Raw genomic sequence first — 11,386 nt, forward strand, 5'->3', positions numbered from 1 at the left:
GCAGTAACATCTTCTCATTGAGTAGCTTTTGTAAAAGTTACTCTTTAGGGATTTGTGCTCAAGTGTGATGAAGGGCGGAATGGCAGCATATATTTGATAAATAAGATGTGTTTGTTTCCCTGGCACAAAAGGTTGAAAAAGAACACAAAGAAACATTGGTATCAATATGGGCTGAGAAATGTGACATTGGTGCATCCCTAATTAGAATTGGTCACCGCACTGCCTTAAAGCCACTGGAGCCAAAACAAACAGCAGAGTAGTTGACAAGAGTACACACATCTTACCTTCCGTATTCCAGCAGAGTGGAGTGGACTCTGGACTCCTCCTTCTGCAGCTCCCCTGCATCCCTCTGCCGCCTGTACTTCCTCTGAGGTTTGTACACTTCCTGTAAACACCAGGATTTATTAAGGACATTTTAGATTTGATATAACACAAACAGATCAGTATGAAAACGTTTCAGAATACGCCTGTTCCTATTGTTTTTAAGCATACAGAATAACTTTATTATTCTGATGAACCACATGTGCTTTTTGTCTTTGCAGTTGAAGTAGTTACAGAACCAATTGTATGCTATGCTGGTGAAGCCACTTACCAATACTTTCAGAACTGCACTCACAGCCATGTCTTTCCTCTGAAGGAACTCCTCATCCTGGAACACAGAGTTACACAGCACATATTATGATTAAAAGCTATGATTAGGAGGACAATTTATGTAAAACAGCAAAACAACATTATGGTTTACATGTCCTACCAAGGGGGAACATTACTACCACACACCTGCACAATTATGTTCAATTCAAAGTCAGGGTTAATACTCTGGGGCAAATCTGATTTCTGACAGTGACATTTAGCATTATTTAGCAATGTTCCAGTATTTTGATAACTGATCACAGTGGTGATGTTTTCCATTCTCTCTTCTGTCCCACATCTGGATTCCACTCCACCAAGCTCTACAGTAAGTCTGGCTCAGTGACTGATGCTACCTCCGGCAGGCTGTGGCTCTTCTGGAACTGACAGATGGAGTACGCTCTCACAGAGTCGCCCATCTCTTCCCGCGTCTCAATGGCTCGCTTCACCAACCACTGGCAGGAGACACAACACACAGCTGGTCATACTGTACACTTCACCAACACTGAACCATTGATTCTCTGACATTACAGCATGTGAATGCAACATATTTCTGAGCTGATACTGAAGTCCAGAAATAAGTTAGGATATTCACTTAAGATCCAAATCATAAGCCATACCTTAACAGCAGATATCAATTAGTTTAAATTGGGCAGAAAAACTGATAGGACACCTATGTCTAATGGAGGAATACACAGTTTGAAGACAAATGCTATCATTGTTACGATTTTAAATGCTCTTAACACATGTCAATGTAATGCTTAACATTACCATATGAAGATTTGGTATCTCAGTTTAGGATGAATTCTCTCACCTGTATCACTGGAAAGATGTGGATAAAATCCAGTCCTTGGATTTGATGTGGCTCCAGGCAATGAGGACACTTCATCTTTGGTAGCACCGACACAATTTTCTCCGTCAGGGATCTGCCAAGAGGAAGAAGCACTTATCAGTCGCTCTTTTCTTTGCATTGCCTGATTCTGATCTGAGTGTGTGTTCATTGTTAATAATCATAGGACATTCTTTTAAAAGCTTACAAATTAGGTTATTTCTTGCTACATGCTATACTGCTGCTAACATGTAATAATGATGACCAGGTTGGCAACAGATCTGTACACACTGCGACCACTGTGATTCTGCAGGCTCACTTCATGTCACACTGGGACATGTTATATGTTGGTCACTGTCTCTGATAGACTGGACAATATCACGTTTCAATCGTGTCAGCTTGTGTGATGAATGTCTGTCTGCACTATCATTGAAATGGAAAACAAATGCAAGCAGAAATAAATATTCAATGTATGTCATTTCTTAAGTGAACTATTTAACTCTATTCTATTTTTATTAAGATGTTGTTTAAATTGCAAGGAGCCCAGAATATTCAGCTTGAAATTGGTTTAGTGGCCGTTGGTTGTATGCATAGTCGGATTGTAAGAATGGAGTTCTACTTTTCTGTCATAACCTTTGATATAAGCCCTTCTTTGGTGGCTTTAGCTTTAAATGTCGGACCAGCCACATTGTTTCAGTTGGACAGCCGACCACTTCTCTCCAAACAGTCAATGTTCATCTCGGACCGTTTATTCACACAGTGTATGGGGGCCTCCGGGGACAATTCACCAGCTCAAACCCCACTTACATTTTCTGGCCAATTGTTGAGTTTTCTTGGAAAAGAAGATCCACATCAATGTCAAAGTTACAAGTGGTGATGCACCAGGTCATACCACCTACCACCTGAAGAGGGGACAGGAGGACAGGTTGAGTGGGAGCTTTACTGTTGGAATAAATCAATAGCAGCCCTGTCTACTGAGTAAACTCAAACATTAATAGATACTTCAGTTCACAATTTATAATAATAATAATAATAATAATAATAATACATTTAGCCCTTTTCCGAATACCCAAAGCGCTTTACATTACAAATGACACATATCAGACAGTGGACACTGTGTGGACAATCCCCACAGGAGCAAATTGGGGTGAATAGTCTTGCCCAAGGACACAACGGCTTGTCCGAGTGGCGTTTTTATCATCTGGAAAAGCAAAAGTGAGTGTTAATGTTGCCATCACATGACAGGGAGAGAGCAGGTCCTGGTACCTTATCGAAAGGGGACAAGCCTTTAATCCGTGCCCGGAAGTATCCAGCTGCCAGCAGGAGCTCCAGGATCTCCGCCAGCTTGATGCTCTGCTCCTCATCCTCTCTGGTTTCCACCTGGGGCCACACACACATCATTTACCTCTGTAAGAAACAAACTCCATGTGGGCTGCTGGAGTGCTCTGGAGCAACACTGCACACAGCTGCAGAGGGTCTGTTCTTCCACTCAGATAACGGTCAACATTAACGTCCATGGAAAGAGCCAAATGTCTGCCAACTTAAAGAGGCCATTCCTTTATTTGGCTCTCTTAATTATGAAATAAAGCAAAGGTTTCCTATTGACACCGTTAAACTGTAAACGAGCATTCAAACTCCATCCAGCTGTTAAAGCTAACTCAAGTTAGCTCACAAGCAAGCCTCCGAGTTTTCCCGCTATTAGGTTGGAGTAAGGGTTGCAGTGAAAGCACCGTAGGTGTTAAAGATTGATGTAAACGCTGCTCACCTGAATCAGGTTTCCTTCTTGGTCATATTGGGCACCTATTTTAGAGCCAGTTCTGACTCTGTGGAAAACCGACGAAACCGCCGCCATGATGAACTGACGTGTTGACAGGTCACATGACCGGAACATGTGACAGTCAAATGTTGATTGTTGAATGCAACTAAACACAAGAAATAACAACGAACACTAGCTATTTATTTGAAGCCGCAGGCAGGCTGTGTTTCGAACACGCGACAATGTCACGAGGAGCGCAGACCATGGGTGTGTAAAAAGAACGGCACAGACACCACAACGTGCACGCGCATTTTCAGCCAACAGAGGGAGCACCAAGATTACAATGAAACAGTTACAGAGGAAAGATCTAGAAATGAAGTCATTTGGAAATAACGTTTGAGGCATTCGTACATGGATGTATAATAAGAACATTCGTACTACATTTTTACACGGGTTTTAATTTTGCAACAACCAATCCTCTCAGATTGCTCCTTGCCAACGTGGTCCACTTACACTCAGAGGATGATCTGCTAACACTGATACACAGATCGAGACATCAACTGTTATAATCATATTCAAATAATCATAATAATAATAATATTCATAATGTTCATAATAATCATAATAATAATAATAGTAATCATCATACAATAATAATAATAATAACAATCATAATAACAATAATCATAATAATAACAATAATGGTAATAGTTATCATATTATAAAAATAATATCATTATATTAATCATAATTATGCTATGTGCAGTTGCCAGTTACATTCATTCTGATTTTATAATTATTTAATTGTTCATGATTTCCATCATGTACAGCTTATTTATTTCCTTGATTTTACATCACATAATATTGTACAAATGTTTTTAATGTTTAATGAGGTTTAACAAAACTGTGCTTTGATGTGGTAATGCAATAAAGCTACTTTAAATCTGAATTGAATAGGATACGTGCATTGTCTCTTTAAACTGATAGACCTTTAGGAGAAAGAAACAGTATACTGTTATAATAATAATTATTATTATTATTATTATAAGAATAATATGAATAATAAGAATAATCATAATACTTTTTATCATAATAATTATAGCAACAATCATAATAATCGTGTAACGATAATAATAAAAATAATAATAATACTAATAATGTTATGTGCAGCTAGTATGCAGTGTTATCATTAATATTAGTTTTTATTTTCATTACATATGAATATTGGTGATGATTTCCATCTCGTTCTGTTTCTTTCTTTCCTTCCCACATAATATTCTACAAATGTGTTTTAACAAACATGAGCTTTGATGTGCAACGCAAATAAAGTATCTTTACATTTGCATTTAGGTGACAGAGAGAGCGAGAGAGAGAGAAAAGAGAAAAAACACTGCCAGATATTTTGCGACAGTACTGCTCACATTGCGGCCACTAATTACGATAACGGCTCGGTTTACGGCACACGTGTGTACAGACCACTCCACTCCAGCGGTGGTGACTCCAAAATGGCTAAAGTTTCTAAGAAGAAAGTGAGTAGGAAGAGCGTCAGGAGGAGCACCACGGTGACGGAGAAGCTCGCAGAGGTGAAGCCAGATGTGGTGTACGACGATGGCGACGATGAGTTTCTCAGTAAAGAAGACGGAAATATCAGCAGTGAGGAGGAGGAGGAGGACGGCGGCGGCAAGGATGAACGAAAACGCCAAAAGCTGCTCGAAGCCATCAGCGCTCTGGGAGGTAAGAGGCAGAAGAAGCTGGGGGAGAGATCCGAGGCAGCCGTCCTCATGTCGGAGTTTACCGTCAACGCCGAGGGAGAGGGCGATAAGATCGATATCTCGGACCTCATCGGGTCAATGGAGAAAACCTCCGCTGTCCCTGCCAAGACCAAGAAGCAGCTGAAGAACCTGCAGCATACTAACAAGACCATTGAGTGCCCCCTCAGCAAGCAGGAGAGTGAGAGGATTCAAAGAGATGTGGCTTTCCGGAAGGCTTCCACAGAGGTGACCCGGTGGAAAGACATCATCAAACAGAACCAGAGGGCCGAGCAGCTGGTCTTCCCCCTGGACAAGGAGCCCGCGGGTCCTAGGCCAATGGAGAGGATGGTGACCGGGTGGAAGGCACAAACCCCGCTCGAGCAGGAGATATTTGCCCTCCTTTCAGCAAACAAGCAGCCCATCAATGACCCCATCCTGACCCCTGCAGAGGAGGCTTCAATGAGGGCCATGAGCCTGGAGGAGGCCAAGATACGACGCGCAGAGCTGCAGAAAGCCCGGGCTCTGCAGTCCTACTACGAGGCAAAGACCCGGAGAGAGAGAAAAATCAAGAGCAAAAAATACCACAAAGTGCAGAACAAGGCAAAGCGTAAAGAGTTCCTGAAGAAGTTTGAGGAGATGGTGAAGACGGACCCCGCCGCTGCCTTGGAGGAGCTGAGTAAGATCGAGCTGGCCAGGATGCAGGAGAGGATGTCTCTGAAGCACCAGAACAGTGGCAAGTGGGCCAAGTCAAAGGTCATCATGGCAAAATATGATGAGGGGGCTCGCAAAGCCATGCAGCAGCAGCTGGAGGTGAACAAGGAGCTGACCCAGAAGCTGGTGACTGTGCTGAATAAAGAGGAAGAGGAGGAGGAGGAGGAGGAAGCAGTGGATGAAGAGGTGCTGCCTGATTTTGTAAATGATGCAGAGCAAGGACTACATTCTTCCAATCCCTGGATGAGAGGAAAGCTGTCTGAGGGCCCTGCTGAAAAAGAGTTAAGTGAAAATATGGATCTAATAACCGAGGGGCCTGGAGCTGTGGAAAATCCAGCTGAGGAGGATGAGGAAGAGGAAACAGAAGAGGAAACCCTCCTCAGGGAGTTTGATAGCAGGAGGAAACGGCGCCAGGCTCACGAGGCTGTCACAGCACCTGTACCTGACCAGGAGGAAGAGGAGGAGCCACAAGTACCTGGCCAGGGGGAAGAGGAGGAGCCACAAGTACCTGACCAGGAGGAAGAGGAGCTGTCAGAGTTCACAAGCCTTTTCCGGGGAATAGCAGACAGCAGTCGAGAAGCTGAGATGCCCGAGGGAGCTGCAGACTCCTGCCACACGAACCCTTCAGCCCAGCTGGAGGAAGGGCTGGTGAGGGTCAGGACTCTGGAGGAAATGGAGCTCCTCAGTCAGCAGGAGCCGGCCCCTGCTGAGCCGGCCCCTGCTACAGAACAGCTGCCCTCTGTAACTCCACAGGCTGGCACAACCAGAAAAAGAAAGCGGGGAATCGAACTGAAAGAAGTTCTCACCAAAGAAACAAAAGTCATCAAAGTTCCTCTCGCCCCAACCATGGAGGACACAGAGGACTCGGAGGACAAGCTTGACCAACGGGGGCTCATTAAAGAGGCCTTTGCCGGAGATGACGTGGTCTCAGACTTCCTTAAGGACAAGAGGAAGCAGGAGGAGGCAGCGAAGCCGCAGGTCGTGGACCTGACTCTTCCTGGTTGGGGCGAGTGGGGAGGGACAAACCTAAAGCCTTCCCGCAACAAACGGAGGAGGTTCAGGATTAAGACAGCCCCCCCCCCTCCAAGGAGAGACCAATGTCTCCCCAGCATCATCATGTCAGAGAAGAGAAACGGCTCCATCAGCCTCCATCAGGTGAACTCGCTGCCCTTTCCCTTCCAGAACCACGCGCAGTTTGAGAGCACCATCCGCGCTCCGCTGGGTCGCACCTGGAACACAGAGCAGACTGTCAGAAAGATCAACAAGCCCAAGGTGGTCACCCAGCTGGGCGCCATCATCGAACCCATGTCCCGTGAGGAGCTAATGAAGGACAAGAAGCAGGTGTCTACCGGGAGCACAAGTCATGTGGACTCATGGAAGAGAAAACGTTAGCAACAGTTCTCACTAGGTAAAAGTCAATGTAAAGCAAGCAGCCAGCACAGCAGGTTGTCATGGCAGCTCCACTACTCAGACTCCCTCTCTTCATAAGCTTTTCATGTTGTACATCTGAGATTTCGATATGTCAAATCAATGCTGAAAGTCAACTGAGAAGGGTAAATATGTAAACCACATTGTGTCATAAGATGAGTTGTGTTATGAACAGCTGATGATTTAGTAAAGCACCTTCCTCCTGCCTGATGCTGGCACATTTCACTGTATCGTGTTGTCTAAATGTGGTAAATGGACTCAAACTCTATCTGCTTCCTGTAATTTCTTTTAGCATAAGTTCTCGTTTTTAAAATGAATGAATTGTGGTAGTTCCCAGCTGATGATGTATAAATACAATAATGGTATTAACAGCCATAATTAATATCATGTCATAAACTATAATGAAAGCTTGAAAATGCTATATTAGGTATTATTAGGTAATATATAGGTCTATGTATGATCTTTTGTAAGTATTATTACTGATATTTTTCTGTGTACTGATACCTGAACACATTTCACCTACTTTATTAGTTCCATTAATGGTAGGAATATATATTGAGTTCTAAAAGATGTCTAGCCTATTGTACATGTCTGATAGCTGGATCTGTAATAACTAAGTGTAGCTGTAAGATAAAGAGTGGAGTAGGAAGTAGCCTACAATATGTTCCTCTGAGATGAAGTAGGTTGGAAACATACAGCAGATGAACTGCTCAAAGTACATACTTTATTATCAAGTAGTGTATTTATGACAGACACTGTTCAAATGAATTGTTGGGTTTAGCTAATATACCACCATGAACATAAGAGGAATATCCAGTAAGACCTGTCACTGTGATCACACAGCAGCACTGACCTGTGATCAGTCAAGAGGAGTAGAACATCAGTCGGGACTGATCCTAAACAGCAGCAATATTACAACTGGATCTGTTTATAACTACAAACTAGAATGTGTTCATGGTTTATTATTGACTCATTCTATAATCTGATATTAACTCATTTCAATATGGCTGTGTCTTTTTTGTCCCAAATAAATAACTTTTGTCCAAAATAACAACTCTTGTACAGATATAAGGCCTCAGTTCAAAGACCCAATGGTGTGACCCCTCTCTTCCTTTGGACCCTCACCTCTTTAGGTAACACTGAAGGCATCAGTGCTGACTCATTCTGTTTGCTGAGACTAAAGAGTGCATAGACAGCCATGTGTCATGTCCCCAAAGTAAGGTTTGACAAAAGCATCTGCTTTCCCTGGTGTTGATACCAACTGGCACTAACACAATTCACTTTACAGACCTAATACTCAGCTATATTCATATGTATTTCAATGAATCAATTCCATTGAAGTCAACTTCTTCTGTCCATCAAAAGAAAATAGTTTGTCACAAACAATTTGACTTTTTTCAAGACATTGTGTACAAGGTTAGTACGGTGGTTTGCCTTGTCTTGATATTGTCATAGTAACATATGTCCTGGTTCCTGGCAGTGGACTAAACGCCCTCATGTTGGAGGTAAACGGCATTATCTATCATTTCTGACATACATTCACCAAACAAGTCAATTCATTGATTATTTTTTAATGATTAACTAATAACTCAAAACTAAATATGTTTAATGAAACAATAAAACCCTGGCATCCTTTGCTATTGTGTTGCCCTAAGGGTTGGATTCACATCGCTGTGTAGTGCTTTCAAGCTTGTCACTTTACATGGTGTTTATTCCTTCCGTCAATTTAAGCAGAGGAGTTTTAAAGTCGGGCATGGTTATTTCACAGGATGCTGGATCACATGTTTCACTGACACCATTCTGAAGGTTGTAAACTGGGGCCGGCCGTTAGGAGTGGAACAGCAACATTTTACAATGTGCTTTATATATAGATATACAATGCATGTATAAGGCAGCAGTGTCTAGAAGGAAAGCATTTACAGTTGGGTTAAACCTTCACACATGGGTGAGAGTGCATGCTTTGGCACCTGACATCTCTGTATTTCATGTGATAGACACTCTATTAAAGCAGGGGAATCCCGTAATGGACTATGCATCAGTTCAGGTAATGGTTGTCAGCTTGAGTGCCCGAGAGGCATTGGAGAATTCCATTAGAAACCTATAGTTACTAAATCAGTCATTCTCTATCGAACCTCCTCTTAGGGGCAATTACTACAGCTTCATACAGCTTTCAACAAAGAAAAGAGACCTAGTCCTTGGACTGGCTGCTGCTGCTGCCCACTGGACTGCATCGAGAGCAGACAGTGATTCTCGCTCAGATATGTGAAGGCTGCTGTGGCTGTAAATCAGAGAGCTGGAGTGTGGGCCTACAACCTCCATGATGGAACACGTGTTTCCCCATAAAGCCCATGTTGTATTGTATCTGTTTAAATATTTATTCTAGGATGAAGGGGCATGTATATGCCTTATTGGTTGGCTGCAAAACTGTATGAGATGAGACAGAAGCATGGGTTACCTAACTATTTAAAAGCATGCAGTAATTCCTAACTGATTGAAGTATTATAAAGTGCCGTTAAATGCACATAACAGTAGATTTGGCAGTCTTATTTGTCACTAAAGTCCACTTGACTTGCAAGTCTGTTTGCGATACAATCTGATGGAAGAGGACTATTACCCACATCCCCCTGTAATCCAAGGCCCGACTCCATGCGTACCCTGACAGGTGTAAGATTAACTTAGTTAGGTGCAGAGGCGCTCATGCACACCAAATTAAATGAATGGAACAAATCCCCCTCCTAATTAAGATGAAAACACGTGTCAGTTGTAACCTTGCTGAGCACTAATTATGTACAAATGATTTATCATCTGCTTAGTCCTGAATAGCAATGGACTCACCTCTCTGATAGCCCCGCTGGCTGTTAAGAGATGGCCCATGATCAACAGTGACAGGTTGTGCTGCGGAGAATCTGCACGTCCACCGGGCCAGCCAATCAGAGCCGGCCTGAGCTCAGACTCTCCTCCCTTCCATTAACCTACATTGAGTGTGCAGCTGAGCATCACTGTGTCTTGTCTCTCCTTCTTGTTTCTCTCCCCGAATGAAAATAAAGTACATTCAGTGAGGAAAGGGACCTTGGAGTACCCTAAGTATGTGTTAGTCTCCAACATTTTGACGGGCGTGGGGCGTAGTCGGACGTGTCGAGCCTGGTCAGTGATGTTAGGNGGGGGGGGGGGGGGACTGTGTGACTGGTGCAGGCTGAGCGGGGGGAGTTACAACCTGAAACAGAGATTAATCCCACTGAGTTCCATTTGTACATTCTTACGGAGCAATGTGAGGCGGTTTCACAGGCTCTCCAACTATAATAACAAATTAAATAACGCAGAATGCTGTCAGCCTATACGTCAACATGTTATGCACAATAAATGCCCTGGAACAAAAATATTCAGGTAATACTGGTACCAGCCTAAGGCCACCAGGTGGTGCAATAGGCTAAGCCTGCCAAAAGCCCCTCTCTAAATTCCTGAGGGCTAAAATATCAAAACAAGCGGCGCCTCATGATAAATGGACAGTCTAACAGGGATATTCCATCTTATTTCCCCCTGCCTTGCGAGTACAGATACATTTCAACGGGCAGCAGCTCTGATTAGCATTAGAATCAGAGTCCCTTGTGATACTAAGGACACATCAACCAATCTGTAATCATTGTTCCGCAGGCTTGCTCACAGGGGATATAGCCTGCTTTGTCATTACCATTCAATATGCCACACACATGCTGGCAAAGCTTCCATGGTTCTTCCAGCTACAGGGCATTTTCATTTCCTCCTCGAGGTTCCAAGAAATTGCACAGACAATCATGCTCCACAAATGACTCCTCTCTGTTTCCCCTGTCTGTAGATGAGAGATGGTTTTCTTCCATGACTGCTGCAGAAGGCAGAGCAAAGCTTCCTCATTCTACGTCTCACTTCGTCCTTGTGTGATTCTTCTTTTGAAATTGTCCCTGCGTGCGTCCTCAAATGTCATTATGTATATGTGTCAGCTCCGGCCTTTAGGGAACAATTGACTTATTGGGATTTGGGTTTAAGCCGACACCTTTGGTAACAACAATTTGCTTGTTGGATGTTGTGGTAAATGTCAGTACCTGCTAACACACACACACACACACACACACACACACACACACACACACACACACACACACACACACACACACACACAACACACACACAACACACACACACACACACACACACACACACACACACACACACACACACACACACACACAGTCTGTATGTCATTATTGCCCTGAGTCTAATCTTTCTCAGATCTTTTGATGGGTAAATGTG

At 43.3% G+C, this 11,386-nt stretch overlaps 2 protein-coding genes across 3 annotated transcripts; one reads left to right on the forward strand and one right to left on the reverse strand.

The window, feature by feature from the left end:
* Positions 1 to 276: 276 nt before the first annotated feature.
* Positions 277 to 3,512, reverse strand: LOC104952617 (coiled-coil domain-containing protein 93-like). Of its 2 annotated transcripts, none has more exons than XM_010779468.1 (7): positions 3,222 to 3,512; positions 2,723 to 2,863; positions 2,264 to 2,358; positions 1,442 to 1,553; positions 984 to 1,082; positions 593 to 649; positions 277 to 385 (listed from the first exon to the last, which is right to left on the reverse strand). In XM_010779468.1, exons 2-7 carry the CDS (start codon positions 2,855 to 2,857, stop codon positions 281 to 283), a joined length of 603 nt encoding a protein of 200 aa, XP_010777770.1. In that variant the 5' UTR covers positions 2,858 to 2,863; positions 3,222 to 3,512; the 3' UTR covers positions 277 to 280. The 2 variants fall into 2 exon arrangements, with proteins under 2 accessions (XP_010777770.1, XP_010777769.1); XM_010779467.1 differs by having other exon boundaries at positions 2,723 to 2,836; positions 3,222 to 3,510.
* A 1,152-nt stretch (positions 3,513 to 4,664) lies between these two features.
* On the forward strand, positions 4,665 to 7,370 carry LOC104952618 (U3 small nucleolar RNA-associated protein 14 homolog A). Its single transcript, XM_010779469.1, has one exon. It carries the CDS (start codon positions 4,718 to 4,720, stop codon positions 7,064 to 7,066), a length of 2,349 nt encoding a protein of 782 aa, XP_010777771.1. The 5' UTR covers positions 4,665 to 4,717; the 3' UTR covers positions 7,067 to 7,370.
* Positions 7,371 to 11,386: the final 4,016 nt, after the last annotated feature.

The sequence above is a fragment of the Notothenia coriiceps genome, unplaced genomic scaffold (assembly GCF_000735185.1).
Source record: "Notothenia coriiceps isolate Sejong01 unplaced genomic scaffold, NC01 NC01_scaffold00020229, whole genome shotgun sequence".
Classification (NCBI taxonomy): Eukaryota; Metazoa; Chordata; class Actinopteri; order Perciformes; family Nototheniidae; genus Notothenia; species Notothenia coriiceps.